Below are 17,510 nucleotides of genomic sequence, written 5' to 3' on the forward strand. Positions count from 1 at the left end.
CTGGCACTAAGACATTAGCAGCAGATCCTTCAAGTCCTGTATGTTATGAGGTGCATCCGCCATGGATCGGAGTTGTTGGTCCAGCACATCCCACAGATACTCAATCGGATTGAGATCAGGGCAACACCTTGAACTCTTCATCATGTTCCTCAAACCATTCCTGAACAATGTGTGCAGTGTGGCAGGGTGCATTATCTTGCTGAAAGAGGCCACTGCACTCAGGGAATACCATTACCTTGAAGGGGTGTACCTGGTCTGCAACAATGTTTAGGTAGGTGGCACGTGTCAAATTGACGTCCACATGAATGGCTGGACCCAAAGTTTCCCAGCAGAACATTGCCCAGAGCATCACACTTCCTCAACTGGCTTTTCGTTTTCCACGCAATCCTGGTGCCATCACTTCCACAGGTAAATGGTGCACATATACACAGCAGTCCACTTGATGTAAAAGAAAATAGGACATGGCGACCTTCTTCCACTGCTCCAAGGTCCATTTCTGACACTCACGTGCCCATTATAGGTGCTTTCAATGGTGGTCAGGGGTCATCATAGGCACTCTGACTGGTCTGTGGCTACGCAGTCCCATGGTGTGGGTTTGATGTGTTATGACACATTCCTCCCAGCAGGGTGTGATGTGTTGTGACACATTCCTCCCATAACCAGCATTACAATTTTCTGTGACTTGTTCACAGTAAACCTTCTTTCAGTTTGGACCAGACGGGTTAGCCTCCGTTGTCCTCACGCATCGATGAAACTTGGGTGCCCAACACCCTCTCGCTGGTTTGTGATTTATCCCTCCTCGGACCACTGTCAGTAGGTACTCACTCACCACTGCTAACTGTGAGCACCCCACAAGCCTTGCCGTTTCAGAGATGCACTGACCCATTCGTCAAAGTCACTCGGGTCTTTACTCCTGCCCATTTCTCCTGCATTCAACATGTTGACTATGAGAACTGATTGTTCACTTAACATCTAATCTTCCCAGACCTTGACATGTGGCCTTGTTAATAGATGATCAACATTATATGCTTCACCTGTGAGTGGTCATAATGTTTTGGCTCATCAGTGTATATATTATGATTTTATTATTTTTTTTAAAAATCACCTTAATGGACAGAAAATTTACCCTATATTTGCACAAAGAAAATAAAGCATTTTTCTTTTTTCTTTTTTTTTAAGATAATTACTGTAATATGAAAATGTATTTTGTGTATTATTACCATTGTGAAGTATTTATAAAGATTAAGATACAAAATGTGATTTGTTTTTATGGGGGAAGGGGAGGTGCTTAATTGTCATGAGAATACTGGCACAATGAAAATTTAATTAATAGGCTTCATTTGCTTTATAGAAAATATTATATAATTTCTTTCCTTTAATATTTCTTTCCTTTAATATTGTCAAATACATGACCCATAAATGTGACCTCTTGACTTAGCCATTGCTTAGCATCTCTGTTGTTTCATAAGCAGTCTCTCTCTGTTTGAGTTCAGATTAGATCATGAGGGTCAGGGGTCAGGACAGTACTACACTCCTCGAGAGGTGTTTTCTGCACAAAGCAGTCCATGTAAAACCTTACCAAGAATGCAGAGGAATCCCCGCAGTTTACCCCAAACCCCTGTCATGCCCCGTAATGCCTACAGCAGCAGCCAACTCAGGTAAGTCATTCAGCACTGAAAGGAATTCAGAGTTTTTTTTAAATGAGATTAATTAGTTTCTTAGTTTGCAATATGTTCTCAAAACTGTGACCACAATAAAACCATTGTGAAATCAAACGCCTAAACATCCCGTCCGTTGTGTGTTTATTAAAACGTTTAGCTAACTTCATGAAACTTTCATCTGCCAATAAGAGCAACCTGGTCATATTTCCAGACGGGAATATAGCTTCATTTTTGCCAAAGTTTTAAAACTATCAATGTAGTATTCATTTAGTTTCCAGTCTAAATGTCAACGAAGTGGTTCCAAAATTAAGTTTGAGACTAGGCTTTACACTTATAAGGTTAAAAAGCAGTATGTATATCTCCAAATTCTAGCTAAGCAGAGATGGGTCACTTCTATTCAAAGGAATAGGAAATATTGTAACGGTCAACGGAAGTACAAGAAAGTCCCATCTTACAGGTAAAAGAGCCAATCATCTTTTAGATACAGACATCGCCTGTCAGTCAACTCGAAAACATGCATGCGCATTAGCTATAGAGTTATAAGTGTAATCTGAGGTAAAGATGCACATTTTATGATTCCAGTGTTGTCAGATTTTACTGCTGATTTGAAATATGTTCTTTGATCGTAAACTTGTCCAACTGTTTTTGAGATTTCAGTCTTTTCCCATTCAAGTAGAAAGGAGCTGCACTTTCATGACTGAAAATAGCTTCCTGAGAGCGTTCCAAAGATGGCCGCCAGTGGACTGACTTGCTAGAAAAATTTTCATTGTTATAATTCTAGTTAATTTATAATCATTAATGCACATTTTACTAGCCCTACCCCTATGTGTATTTAAAAAAGCAAGTCCAGTTTAAACATCAGAAGAGCATGACATTTTCTGATGCTTTTGCCTAGGACTGAAATGTTCCAAGAAACGAGAATTTTTTATTTTTTGCAGAATGTAACCGAAAGCAGGAACGAAGATCCTTTCAATTGTTCCATAGTGTAAACGTTATTTTTTAATGTTGGCAACCGGTTAATAATAATAATATTTTTTTTCACGAAACCAAAGTCTAAATGGTTTATTACAGTACATTTTTGGAATTACACCACTTCCTGATGGCCAGGTAGAATAAGAGTGTAGTATTCTCAAATGTGGTCAGTGGATTTCTGCAGATTTTCTTTGGGTTCCTCCCAGGCCAGTTGAACTAATTGTTTAATGTATATTTCTAAGTAGTTTAATTTATGCAGCCTACTCTCTCGCACTATAAACAGTAAGATATGTTGATGTTAATTTGTGTCTTATAGGTCAGAAAGTCACCTCCGAGGTTTCCGGCACCGCAGCGGGAGTTTAGAATCTCAGTCGCAACTTCTCCACTCTCACTGTCCAAACAAGTCGGTCTTCCCGTTGTCTCCTTCTCGCCGTAGTAACAGCACTGAGGTGTTGGACGACTGCTCATCCTATACCAGCATGTCAAGTATGGACTACTGTCCCCCCTGCTCGGCCACACCCCCCTACCACACTCTGGACTCTCCCCACAACTATCGCCTCCATCGCAAAGTGGAGATCTATGGCAACACAGGCAGTATGCCCAACCTGGTCCCTCAAAACTCCAATTGTTACGGCTACCAACAGAATCACTACGGCCCGAACTACCCTACAGGATATCCCGCGTTTGACTATGAGCCTTGTTCGAACGGAGCTTACGTTTACGAGAGCGAACTTGAGGGTCATTATAATATCAATCCCTCTTATCCAGCGCAAGGTTACCATGGGCGTAGCCGGAATAGACATTATGGGATGGAGGGGTCAGATAATTTGTTGCAGAACCCTTACGCAACAGTACGGCCTCCAAGAGGAAGGCAGGGACCCTTGAATGATGTGCTAACGAAGAACATGTACAAGGCTTTGGTGGCAGAGCACCTAAAGGGATGGTACAATCGTAGCGCTGGGAACAAGGACCCAGGTGGATATCAGCTGGTTTATACCTACAAATATGACCGAGGCTCACAGCACAGCCTGGGCTACCAGACCCTCCCCGCACCCTTCAGCCATTCCAGCAGAACCAACTCATTCTCATCAGGTAACTACAGTTACTCAGAGCATAGTTACTCTACAGTGTGAAACATAAAGCTCGACTAGTATAGTCTGATTCCTGAATGAATAATTGTTATGAGATGGTTCTTTTGAATTTAAAGCATGAAACCTACAGCGTGACCAGTGTAGACCGATTCCTGAATGAATGACTCTTATGAGCATTTTATTTATTTTTTTCAATCACCACCAGTGTAGGCTGATTCAGGTATGAATGACTCTAATGTGTTGGATCTTTTGAGTCTACAGTGGGAAACATACAGCGAGACAAGGCAAATGACTCATAAGAGTCGGTTCTTTTGAATCTTCACCACAAAACATACAGTGCGAGAAGTGTAGTAAAAATTCCTGATTGAATGACTCTTATGTGCTGGTTCTTTTGAATCTTCACCACAAAACATACAGTGCAACCAGTGTAGTCTAATTCCGAATTAATGACTCTAATGAGCTGGTTCTTTTGAATCTACGGTCAATGTAGTCCGATTTCCAGGCGAATGTCTTTTGATAGTCGGTCCTTTTGATTGTTCGCCACAAAACATACAGTGTGACCACCAGTGTAGACTGATTGCAAATGAATGACTCTTATGCGTCGGTTCTTTTGAATCTACAGGGTGATACATACAGCGTGACCAATATCTTAATTAAAAGTTATTTAAAGGAGCATATGTAACATTGACGTCAACTGTTTAAAATGGGTAGTGCAGTCTAAATTAAATATATTGGAGAGAGTTGTCTCCCCTGCCCCCTCCTCCCCAGACTGGAAGCTCACGCGAGTTGCCAGGTTGAGGACACGCACCAGGAACGAGCAAACTGACAATGGCAAGCGACGAGCCTTAAACTGTAAGTTGATCAGCTAATGTATACGTTTGCAATGTTTTTATTGTTTGCAAATGATAAACCTGTTCATGTGGATTTTTTAGAACTCAATATTAGCTAGATATATTGTCAATGTTAGCTAGATATATTGCTGGCTTCCGTGGCTGCTGCGCGCTGTGTTCCCCGCTAACTTGTTTCAAATCTGGTAACCCGTGGTGTCTAAATAATATTGGGAAATGTACAGTGGGCGGGATCACACAGTCCAAAACACAGACAGAAATTCCGTCTGGGAAGGGACATTTCAAAGTAGAATATACTGGCTGTAGCATTGTTTTTGGAGAAGCCAGTATTTCAACTTAGCATGTTTCCTAAATCTCTGATAGCATATTATGATCATTTTATTCTTTAGTACAGTAAAAAATTACATATTGCTCCTTTAACTTTTAAATTAAGTCTCTATTCAAATTAGCGGTCGGTATCATTACTGCATTACTTATTTCCAAATATTTCTTGCACAAATGTATTTAAACAAATGTGAATGGAACCAGAAATGTTAAGAAGAATCGAAATTGGAAACGGAATCATTAAAATCCCCACGACTCCCATTCAAAGTAAAGATTCTTTAAATATGTTTACTTTTGTGCTTCACAGAAACTATAACAGCATGCAAGTCTGGAATGACTTTAGGGTCAGTAGAAATCTATAACTTGCCTGACAGAGTAGTCTACTTAATATTTCTTCATAAAAGCCATATTGTGAATGTTTGCGTTCATAAATGCATTTACTCCATATTTTGCTTATTACTATGCAGCATTAATATGCATTGCTGGTGCGCTGTAGATGAAACAGGCCTTCCATCCAAACTCCAAAAGCTGACAGGAATTTTAAAGAACTACAAGAATATTTTTTTTAGTTTTTTGAAAATTGCACGGTGGAAATGAGACCACTGATAACTAAGCTATTGATTTGTTGTCAATTCACTCACTGTTATATTGCCCTGTATTATATTGTCTGGCTAGTGTGATTTAGCCAATGTATTTTAGGTTATACTTAATATATCACACCTCTCTTCCTCACTAGTGTCATCTACTGCCAGTGGAGGGGGAAATTGGCAGAATCATTTAGCTGTGGGCCTGACTGATGGTGAAATACCAGACGCTCCCTTGAGCGAAGGGGTCTACAGTCCTTCATACAGCCGCAGTTCTTCACACAGCAGGTGAGATTGAAAATGTGTACATACTTCGCAACATGCTTGCTGCTGATTTGGACAACATTGCACTTTGGTTAGATACAAAAAAGAGAAAACAAATAATGTAACCATAAAACAATACGCGAAGATTATATATTTGGATTACCAAAAAGAAAATGCAACTGTTCTGTTTAGCACTGACAAATAGTTCAATAGACATTATTTTGTGCATATGAATCCCGTTTCCACTGGAATAACCAAATAAAGTTTTCAGGCTGTTGGGAACTTTTGCAGTTCTAACTTTATTGTTATAGCTCTACTTCACATTCATCAATTGCAATGTACTGGTGTTGGGTTAAGTGTTTATTTGCTGTTTCTTGTGGCAGGTTCCCGGCAGAATGTACATCTCCACATACATCAGAGACTGTAGAAGTGTTTGATGCTGTGGCCGGCTGTTCAGATGCAGACCATTGAAAACAGCAGATGAGGACAGGTCAGCCATCAACTCGTCATTTATCAGTGATGTCATGTGGTGTATCTTTTCCTTTTATTGACATATTAGAGACACTAGTATTACTTCTGAGTTAAAGATCTGTTTATAACCTTACAGAATGTCTCTTTACACTTTAAATAATTTGTATAAACTGGGAGTCATATATGTGAATGGCGAGCTCTGCGCACTTTGCTAGTTTCAATACTTTTAATGTCGTGATGGTGAGATTCGAGCAACCTGATCCTGAGACAATGTCAAAGAATTTAAAATCCTCAGGCTCTGGAGACAGTAAAAGACACTTATGTACTCAAGCTGACGTAAGCTCCCCCGAGCAACTGGACGCAAGCCCAGGAAATTCGGTGAGGATTGTTGAACATGTCGGCAATGCTGACGAGGTTTGTTGCTGACTTGGAGGATCTTGTTGTAATACGTTGCTCGATCACTGCCATGGAGACAATATTCACTAAAGTAGTTACAAGACTGGGGGATGTCGAGAAACAGATTATCTGGGGTCATCGGAGAGGGAATTAGCTGCTAATCCGCTAGCGAACAAGGTGGATTTGGAGCACGTCTGGGAGAAGTTGGAGGACTTGGAGAACTGTAACTGGTGGAATAACTTCAGAATTGTTGGAATTCCTTAGAGCGAAGAAGGGCGGGATATGGTGGTATCCTGGTATGATATCCTGGACGGGCTCTTTCCGAGTCTGATCAACATAACAGGCCATAAACTGGAAATCCAGCAAGCTCACTGAGTTCTGGCTTGGTGATCCGCTGAGGGAGACAGGCCCTGATTATTTCTGGCCAAATTTCGGAGATCATCCGATAAAGATCTCGTGTTACGCGAGGCGAGGAGTAAAAGAAGGCTTTCTTGGAAGAACCAAAGCATTTTCTTGTTTCCAGACTTTGTGAATTCGACAAGAGAGAAATGTGATCAATTCCAGGAATGCAAGAAAATCTTACATCAATGGAAAGTTGCTTTTGCACTGATGTTCCTGGCCAAATTGAGAATAGATCCTAAGGATGGCCATAAAACATTTGCATGTCCCAAGCAAGCGATGATCTATTTTTTCTAATAAGCTAAAATGTCAAATGAGCGGGTTGTCTCTCTCCATGTGGAATGTGGTTTGGAGCACCCAAAAAAAGAAGGAAGGTTATTTCTTTTCTTAAACGTAAGACATATGATATTGTGTTTCCTCAAGAAATGCATCTTTCCACGCAGGAAGCTGAAAAATTGGGGAATATTTGGGGTGGACATGTTTTCTTTAATGCTGGTTCAATAAGAGCAGGGGAGTCATTACATTGATAAGTAAACATCTACAATTCAAATGTCTCAAACAGATTAAAGATAAATTAGGAAGAGTCATTATTGTTCTAGCAGAAATTCAGGGACAAGGTTTGATTTTGGCTAATATTTACACACCTAACTCTGCATTAAAGGCTTTTTTATAGATCTTGAAGGGATGTTGCAAGGTGCTGCTACTCCTCATAATATAATATTGGTAGGAGACTTTAATCTATCGATGAACTTCTTGATCATAGTGAAGCAAAAGTGTGTAAGCCCCCTAGAGCAACATTGACGCTTCACAAGATGTGTAAAAATCTTGGTCTTACGAATATTTGGAGACTTTTGATCCCATCCGGTAGGAACTATACTTTTTTTCATCAGTACATAAGATTTATCCTAGAACAGATTTTTTTTCTTGATATCTACATGTAAGTCCTCATTTCATTTGTTGTTGATTGCTCAATTGAAAAATGTTTGTCTCAGATCACGCCCTGGTGTTGCCACATACGGAGAGAAAGAAATCATACAGCTGACACTTTAATGTATCCCTTTAACATTTGTTGGAATTCAGGATTTTGCTAAAGGCTGAAATCAGTGTCTATATTGAGACCAACTGGTCCTCAGTATCCTCTGTGTGCGTGGCTTGGGAGACACTTAAGGTGGTCCTTAGGGGTCAGATCATATATATGCCTCATTCATCAATAAATCCAAAGCATGAGAACTTGTGGAGTTGGAAGGGAATATTAAAAGGGCAGAGGCAGAGCTGAAGCACCGAATGTCGTCTGATGGACTCAGAGAATTGTCCCGATTGATATACAGATATAATACTATTTTGTCGTGGAAGGAGTTTTTAAAGTTTAAAAATCTTATTTAATTTTGTAATTCCTGGTCAAGAATTACATCACCTTTGATCATAAGGGACAAAATCCACCAATCAGAGAATCACAGTGAAAAAATTGTACCAAAAGAGCTCTACAGCGACCGCCCACTCCCATGATGCACTGTGAATGATGCAATCGAGTCAGTCTTCCAACACCCTCAAACTACTTACCAGTATATATTTGTAAATATGTGAATATTGGGTAATAAACTTTAAATATATTGTTTCTATACTTATAATTAACAACTTTAAATCAAAAGTTTTATATTTCATTTTTAAAGGGATAGCTCCGAAAATGATCTCATCATTTACTCATCCTCAAGCCATCCCAGATGTGACTTTATTTTTCTGTTGAACACAAACTAAGATTTTTAGAAGAATATCTCAGCTCTGTAGATCCATACAATACAAGTGAATGGTGGCCAGAAATTTGAAGCTCCAAAAAGCCTGCATTAAAGTAATCCAGTGACTCCAGTGGTTTAATCCAAGTCTTCAGTAGTAATATGAAGTGTGAGTGTGAAAGATCAATATTTAAGTGCTTTTTTACTATAACTCTCCTCCTTGCCCAGTAGGTGGCGATATGCATAAAGAATGCGAAATCAACAAAAACAAAAGAATTTGAAAGTGAAAGTGGATATTTATAGTGAAAAAGGACTTAAATATTGATCTGTTTCTCACCCACACTTATCATATCACTTCTGAAGACATTGATTTAACCACGGAGTCTTAGATTACTTTTATGCTGTCTTTATGTGCTTTCTGGAGCTTCAATGTTCTGACCACCATTCACTTGCATTGTATGGACCTACAGAGCTGAGATATTCTGATAAATAACTGTGTGTGTTTGTGTTCAGCAGAAGCAAGAAAGTCATACATATTTGGGATGAGGTTGAGTAAATGATAAGAGAATTTTCATTTTTGGGTGAACTATCCCTTTAAATGCTTTATGAGATTCTAGTTCATTTCCACATGGAAGACATTAAATACACAGTCTTGTACCTTTTGTCTTTTTGTCTGATTTTCATATAATTATTTAGCTTCAAATCAAAGTATGTAATGTTGTGATTCACCTTGGAGCTGGTTGGTTGGTTTGGTGCATAACTTTGAACTTGACCTCCCTGTGGAAAAAAGGAATGAGAAAAACACTTCCAGAACCAAGAAGGCTGGAAAAGTGGACGGGACTGTTACTACATAATAAAAAGGAAATTAAGAAAAAATGTATTATAAAATGTGTCAAGCAAAGTCCAAGTGCCATCATACTTAAAGATATATTCCCTGCCTATATATTCTATAAACTAATACAACTGGAATTCTTTATTGACCAATCAGCCTCCAGGACCAGAACTATCTATTTTATAATAAATTCAATTTTATAATATAAAGTGTCTATAACTCAGTGATTGAGTACAGCTCATTTTACATACATTTCTGTCACAGAGCACACATTGAGACCGGCGGCTGTATTTCCCAGCTTCTGGAGGACCAGAAGACACATTGGCACAACAGGAAGTAGGAAGTACAGTAGAAAGGAAACAGAAGCACCTCACAGACACCATGGACCTAAATTCTCTCGTGCCTTGGAATGGGATCTTTCAGTTCCAGAGTGACAGGAGAAGAGCTGTGGCCAAGCTAGTGGGGACATTTGGGAAATGTCTCATAAAATGCACAGACTTGTAAGAAATAGGGACCTGGAGCATCAGTGTTTATATTCAGAACTGTAGAAAGCACAGAGAAATAAACCAACTAAACAAGAAATGCACACGTAATTATAGTGAATGTCATTTCAAACAGGATTTTGAGAGAAGGTAAATAAAACTAGTCATATCACATTATCTTTCTGACATTTTTTACTCCGTTAGACACTATTACTGTATAGTCCATTAATTTAACATTCTTATTTCATATATAGTGTTTTCACTGTCATATTCCACTGCCGTCTTCTATCCTGAAAACAGTGACAGATTTGAACGCAATTAAATAATGAAATCCCAAACCATTTCAACAACAAAATAATGTAAATATTGTTATGGATGTTTTTGTAATGTAATTTATTTAATTGTCAATGGCATAAGAATGCACTCTCTTCAAGTGATCATTTCTGATTATGGACCATTAGACGGAAGTGAGTTTTTCGCTCTCTTTATATTGATGTAGATACTTTTCATCGCACAACTTCTGTGCATTACAAAAGCAACAATTGATTGAAGTGAATTCAATGAAAAAAATAATCAAATTGGGGAATTTTTGTCCAATATGGAGCTTGACCAAACTGCTGATACAAGACCAGAAAAAATCAGGATGCTTGTTCTATCAGAAAAGAATTATTGGGATTAATACAAATGTAGAAATATTTACATAATGTTTCGGTACATCCGTCCCATGATTCAGAGCACGGATACTTGTTTGAACCGTCAGATCCTGCCAGAAGGCTACAGCATCATGGGAGTGGAGCTTACCCCTGCCCAGGATGGGACCTAAACTGGTGGTGATGGGGTGGAGGGGGGGTAAAAACAACAGAAGTATGCAAACAATGAGAGACAGTTGAGCAGGCTTATAAAACGGAGGCTGTATTGTGAGAGATGCCTGATAGAATGAATCCCATAATCTTCCTGCTAGAACTACGCTTACGCTTATATTTCCGCTTTGAGTAAGAAAAAAGATGTCAACCCAACATTTTTCAGTGTTTTACTGGTGAATGCGGGAAGAATGTCATCAAAGTTATTAAAGGAATAATTCACCCAGAAATAAAAATATGACTTTTAGAACTTTTTCATTAACTTTCATTTTATGGAAAAAGGCGGCCTAGACATTCTTCAAAACATCTCCTTTAGTGTTCCATGGAATAAAGAAATTCATAGATGGATTGACATTAGGTTGAGTAAATAAGCACATATTTTAATATTTTGGGTGAACTATACCTTTCAAGTCAACAAAATCGCCATGTGTCATGCTGGAGTACACAAATGTTCATTCTCTTCCTATCGATCTCCTTTAAATGTGTCAGTCTGATTGTACAGATTGTAGTTGTATTTTCCTGTATTGTCTGTTTATGTGGCTTAGGAGCATGTGATGTAAAAGCACACGTTTAGAACAATGTTTGGTGTTTTTTAAAGTGGTTTGAATGTCAACATTGACAACAGTTATACGTTTCATCAGATACCATTAACTGTGTTCATTTCCATACCTAAGCAAGTAGTCTTTCCTTTTCCTAAAGTATGTGAATAAAAAACGAGGTGTGTATGCACTTTTTTTCGTCATTATTGCATTATAACGTCACATGTTAGACAACTCAACAGATTTATAAGTACATGAATTGAACATAATTTGCCAGAGTTCTTCCTTCAGTACATGGAGGGTTACTGAATTAGCGTTTCCTAAGTGCCTTTGCTTATACTAGAATCTATTGGAATCTAATTGGGCCATTTTACCATTCATTCTGGTTTAAGACATCACACAAGCTTTCAGATGTTATACCTTATTATAACTGCCTGAGACCCACGTCCACATACATATGGACATTACGTTTTGGCTTTAGTATAGGCTGTGCATAATTAAATTTCATTTAAACCACCAGATCTCAGTTCAGGAGACTCTAGGCTGTCATTAAATGGTAAAACGTTCAAGTCATGTGACAAAGGAACATGGTGCCGATCTCAGCTGAGTTTGACTTTGGGAGAAAATGGCAACACAACTCCATCTGGTAGTTTTTACATTAAAACCTTTTTGAGTCAATAGATTAGAGTCTCTAGTTTCATTAGATATGACATTTAAAATATTTGAGCGATTTATCACGAAACGGCACGTTGTTAAACACAATGACCACGTACGTTGACAAGGCTTTATATGAAGTTAGGATGAAAATAACATGCATTTCAAACTGTTCTGAGACCAGTGCAGACAGACAGCACACTAGAGGTTAAGTCTTTCACTAATTAGTGAGCAAGGCCACATTCATTCCTAACATTCAGTCAAAAGTTCAGTTTCAGGCTGCAGATGATGTTTGGACCACTCGACATGTTTGCTGGACATGGGACAATGGTAATCAGTACATGGGTCAGTGACATATATACCATAAAAAAGTGTTTTTTCAAAAATTTCAAATAATAGGCATAAAAAAGACTTTTGTTCTACTAACTCTCATCTTTATAGAAACATATGTTGTTTCAAAATTTTCAATTGGAACCAGAATTTATGTGACAATTTGTTGTATTAGTGCGTACAATCGTCATATGTTGTGACATGAAAATAATTGTATATAAACTGAAAATGGATTATACCTTTCTTAAGTTACTCACTTTATCAAAGTCATTTATCATAACTAAACTGTGATCCATTATAGTTTTGTGAAAATTAATTAAATTTGTGTATTATTTTCTAAAACATTGCTCAATGTGAGACCTATGCCGTCGGTCTCTCAACATATTTTCTATTTATTGTGACAAACCTTGAGAGAAAATTATACAAATATTTGTGACTCTTGCTGATACTATTTTCTATGTATTCCATGAATATTTTCAGGTTTTATAATTAATAAAGGTATGTTATTTTCACAATTTGGAATGTCACACCAAATGATATAGTGTCACACCATATGATAATGTCGCCATGTGTCAATGCAAACCATGTATTATCCTACTTATTGGTGAGTACTGATCACTCATATGGCAGGAAATATTTAACCACGCTTAAATGCTGGAAGGTAATATTCAAATTTTATTGATTTATTTGATATTTAACAATAAAACAAACATTTTTTTAATATTGTATGAACCATATGAACATACAGTATGTTTGTGTATCAAATAGATGATCATAGATGGAGTTATCTGGGGGAGTCATGTTGAGTAATGCATTTAAATTTCTTCTTTTGGCTCTATATTTTGTTTGAGAATTTCTCCATATCTCCCTCAGCTTCTCTCTTCTTGACGGTGGGAGAGTCTGGATTCTAAATTTAGGCATCTCCCCTTTCTGTTTCTTTTCTTGATATCTGTTAACAGAATGGTGTGAACATTTTAACAGCTGTTCAACATTGTTTATTCTCTTCATTTCCTAACTGTGTTCCTCTTAGTTGCACTGCCTACAGTGATGATATTTTAGCTATCATGTATTGCCAGGCTTCAAGAAATCTGCCTCAAGGCATTTTGAATCAACAGTGAAAGCACCCTCAGACCTTTCCTATTGGTCAGCGAATAGAAACAGACAGTTGTTGTTTACTTTTCTTTTCTTTTCCTCAGCATCTCCTCTCTCTTTGCAGGGTCTGAATTCAGTCTCTCCCTGTATCTCTTTGTCCTCTCTGCACTTGTCATCATTATCTGCCTCAAGTTGACAAAATAAAAGGAAATGTATGGTTTGAGATGAAGACAACATTGTTTAGACTTAAACAGCATTCTAAGGTTTCTGTGAAGGGGTCTGCTGTGTCTGTCTGATGAACTAGAAATCTGTATCACCGAATAAAACTAAACTAAACTAAACACAATCGATGGTGGATAATTACAGCTTTTATGTGATGATGGACCCGAATAAATGTTTAAAAAGACAAAACATACATTGGACTTTGTTATTTATTGTTATATATGCAGGGAATTACAATTCATATCATATGGTGTGACAATCAAATCATATGGCGTGACAGGCAGACATGTCACACCAAATGATGAAGTGTCACACCACATGATGTTTTCTGCACTTAGCACAACCTTGAGTCTTGTAGCTACACATTAGCATACTAACAACATGCTAGCTATAACAAAGCAGCATAGATTTACATATAATTATGACAAAATAATAACATTTCTTTTGCATTTTTATAAAAAAAATGTGTCACACCAAAAGACATCTGGAAGTGGGACTTTTGTCAGAGTGCCAACAAGATCTGATTTATTGTAAATATAAAAATCATGACTCACCTCAGGTTGTACAGCAGCAACACACTGCTAGTTCTGTACAACATTGCTGAAGAAGGTCCTCTCCTTCTCAAGGGTGTCAAAACAGTTGCTTCAAATATCCCAAAATAGTGTCACACCATATGATTTTGATTTGTGTGACAAAATCTTTTTGATTAGAACTGACTCAAAACATTATGCTTGGACTTTGAAAAGAGTAGGCTCACAAATAGACATCTGTATTATTTTTCTGTATTTTTTTGAGAATTTTTGCATTTATTTTTTTTAGTTTTATTCAAGTTCTCACTTTGAGAAACAAGTGCCGGACAGTCACACCATATGAGTTTTGTTATGTTTGGTTGAAAATTCTGAAAAATGAGTGATGAACTGTTTTAATGTTGAATATGTTCACATAAAGCATAATGTTCTGCACAATATTGAGAAGGTTTTTGGCAAATGTATTTTTTATTCATACATGTTTGTCACTGAAGACAGCAAAACTGCCATGTTATGTCATCCACCCACATAGATTCAGATTTTACAATGTATAATTTTATTTTAACATGGTTGGCAGTGATTGGATGATGCTGGCTATTAATTTACATCTGAAATTAGCATCCATAATTCTGATTCAATGTCTGTAACATCTCAAAAACATGAATAACACTCCTGGAGACTTAACTATTTGAAAAAAATCTGACTTCCTATAGGCTATCTTGATATTATTTAAAATGTCACAACTTTGTACCGCTGTCCACATGTATGAACATACATTTTTTAAGGAAAACTATTCGGTCTAATACGTATACGGTCCTCGAATCTGATTGGACGAGAGACGTTCCATCAGCACTCCGTCCGACACTTCACTGTGCGTATGACTCCTCTGTAAATGTAGTGCATATGTGTTAGGAGTTACTGTCTTTATTTTTTTTTTTATTAAATATGTTAGCCAGCAGGTGGTGGCAAAAGTTCATTGTTGTGTATAATTATTAGCCAGTTGGTGACGTAAAGTGAATCCGTTAGTCATTGTTTACATAGAACAGCGCTCTGTCAGTTTCTACATTGGATACATAGTGTGTATTGTAAAATGGCGGAGGACATCGCTGTTTCTAGAGTGAATGACATTTGCGCACCGGCTACCCCGATATAAAGAGGAATATGTAATTATACTGTATATGTATATTGCTAAAAGAATGACTCCCACACAGTACACATATTTCAGAGAGCAATAAAGTAAATTGCATGTTTGCCACAAAAATTCAAGACATGATATATTCCAATTAAAATGGCAAGATACAGGCAGTTGAGAATATTCGCTTACAAAAAAATCAAACAATAAGGGCATTCTTTATGCCACAAGCTTTGTTACTTTAACTGGAGACCTTTAATGAATTCATACTGTATTTGGCCAATAATTCATATGAAAAAAAAAATGGAAAAAAAACAACCCAGGCAGATGTTGAAACAGGCAGATGTATTGTGCAAATGCATTCTTTTAACACACATAGTGGGGCGGGGACAAGTTCACTCATTGCAAAAGTCCTAGTATGATATGGGGTCACTGTATCAAACAATTAAATGTATGGATGAATCTTGGATGAAAGAAAACTCATATTTCACCCTAAAAATTATTATTATATATTCAAATGATACTATTTTGGGACATTATTTTCATGAAAATAAAGAACTTTCCCCCAAATTATGTGAAAAAGTACTGTAATGCATTGTTTTATTATTATTACTAAAATCAGTGTAAATTAAAAGCAGTACAACAAGAACTACCATGATCTAATATCTAATATTTTACTATTGTTTTTACATTACAGAGATGAAAATAATGTAACAATGCAAACGTGACATTAATAAAATAAACTTCATTTTCTTAATGCAAAATATAAGTTCTTTTTTTTGGGGGGTTGTTCTTCAGACAGATTTTGTGAACTCATACTTTTACATTTAGATGTCAATATAAAAAAAAATAATCTCTGCATTCAAAATATGCTTCACAGTTGCACTTATACAGAATGTTTACAAAGAGAAGGATGGGAAATTCATATTGGAATACATTTCTCAAATAAACTTAGCAAACAAAATGGACTTTTAGCCTTCTGTGGTTAAGATTTCAAAGAGAGTGTGAGAACATTATCATTTGAAAATCTTTTTTTTTTTGTATGTATAAACAAACAGCAATAACAGCACTTGGTGCTCCAAAAAGACGAATACTTTGATTCACTTTCTCCACCTTAAATTCACATTTAAAAATTGTGTGAGCGCTTATATAGTCTTATACAGCTTATATAATCTAATACATATATAATATGGTGCAGTTTCACATAACCGTTATTATCTGCTATGCCCTAAAAATGCCACTAAAATATAATCTACTGTGCATTTCAAAGTCATCACAGACAACGGTTGTCTGTAATCTTCTGCATAGATTGCCATGTCAAATAAGACACGCTCCTTATCAAATCAGTCCGAAACATTTTAATGGTCAGCGGCTGTTGCTTAAATCATGTTTAAAGAGGACAAATAAATTGCAAAGAATTGAAAGAAACTACCAGAAAGAGTTTTTGAACTATGCCTATTTTCAATCGCAACATCATTCTTTCTGCTTCCCAGAAACCCATTCCGTTTTTTATTTATTGATTTTTTTACAAATTCATGCGGTCCACAAAAGCATATTTCATGGGTCAACAGTATTTTTCGAGAACACAAATTGCTTTCTGGGAAGTAATGGCTGTAGACGATGTGATAATGTACAATAATGTCACATGCAACAGTTGTGCTATCAATAATAGTTTTTTTGTATTTCCTTGTTAACAGTTCCTAAGGGTTCCTCTTTAACCCACCTGACTTGATAAATCCAAAAACGTAATAAACTATTTTGTTTTAATAAAAAATCTGCACATCTCCATATGATCTTAATTGTTCTGTAACATATCCTAATGTAAATCTCTTTGCTGCAGTTTTAATGTGTGCACAAACAGGGTGTATATGTTTTGCACAGTTTAAAAATGCTCATGGAGGCTTCAGTCCAATAGTAAAGGAAGTCCAAAGATCAACTCTTTTATTCCAATGGGAGGTTCCGAATGAAAAAGCCTTTCTCCATTCCTCCTGTTCGCATCTGAGATCCAACACCACTGCTGGCCACGAGTGAAAAAGAGACAAAAGCCATTATTTACAATCAAATCCTGCACATTGGATCTACGTTTAAGCCTAATTTCTA

At 37.0% G+C, this 17,510-nt stretch overlaps 2 protein-coding genes across 5 annotated transcripts in view; one reads left to right on the forward strand and one right to left on the reverse strand.

The window, feature by feature from the left end:
- The window catches only part of LOC127619080 (FERM domain-containing protein 4B-like), a 67,972-nt gene extending 56,335 nt beyond the window's left edge, over window positions 1-11,637 (forward strand). For all 3 annotated transcript variants that reach the window (XM_052091821.1, XM_052091819.1, XM_052091820.1), the window contains exons 20-24: window positions 1,494-1,658; window positions 2,950-3,725; window positions 5,633-5,768; window positions 6,128-6,234; window positions 9,837-11,637. In XM_052091821.1, the coding sequence (XP_051947781.1) occupies window positions 1,494-1,658; window positions 2,950-3,725; window positions 5,633-5,768; window positions 6,128-6,215 (1,165 nt within the window). In that variant the 3' untranslated portion in view covers window positions 6,216-6,234; window positions 9,837-11,637. The remainder of the gene's footprint in view (window positions 1-1,493; window positions 1,659-2,949; window positions 3,726-5,632; window positions 5,769-6,127; window positions 6,235-9,836) is intronic.
- Window positions 11,638-15,527: 3,890 nt separating this feature from the next.
- rbm10 (RNA binding motif protein 10) overlaps window positions 15,528-17,510 on the reverse strand; it is a 34,588-nt gene continuing 32,605 nt past the window's right edge. Inside the window, exon 24 of one of the 2 annotated variants that reach the window (XM_052091827.1) lies at window positions 15,528-17,424. In XM_052091827.1, the coding sequence (XP_051947787.1) occupies window positions 17,352-17,424 (73 nt within the window). In that variant the 3' untranslated portion in view covers window positions 15,528-17,351. Of the gene's footprint in view, window positions 17,428-17,510 lie in introns of both variants that reach the window. The other variant, XM_052091826.1, reaches the window with a different exon arrangement.

Source organism: Xyrauchen texanus, chromosome 25 (assembly GCF_025860055.1).
Source record: "Xyrauchen texanus isolate HMW12.3.18 chromosome 25, RBS_HiC_50CHRs, whole genome shotgun sequence".
Taxonomy (NCBI): domain Eukaryota; kingdom Metazoa; phylum Chordata; class Actinopteri; order Cypriniformes; family Catostomidae; genus Xyrauchen; species Xyrauchen texanus.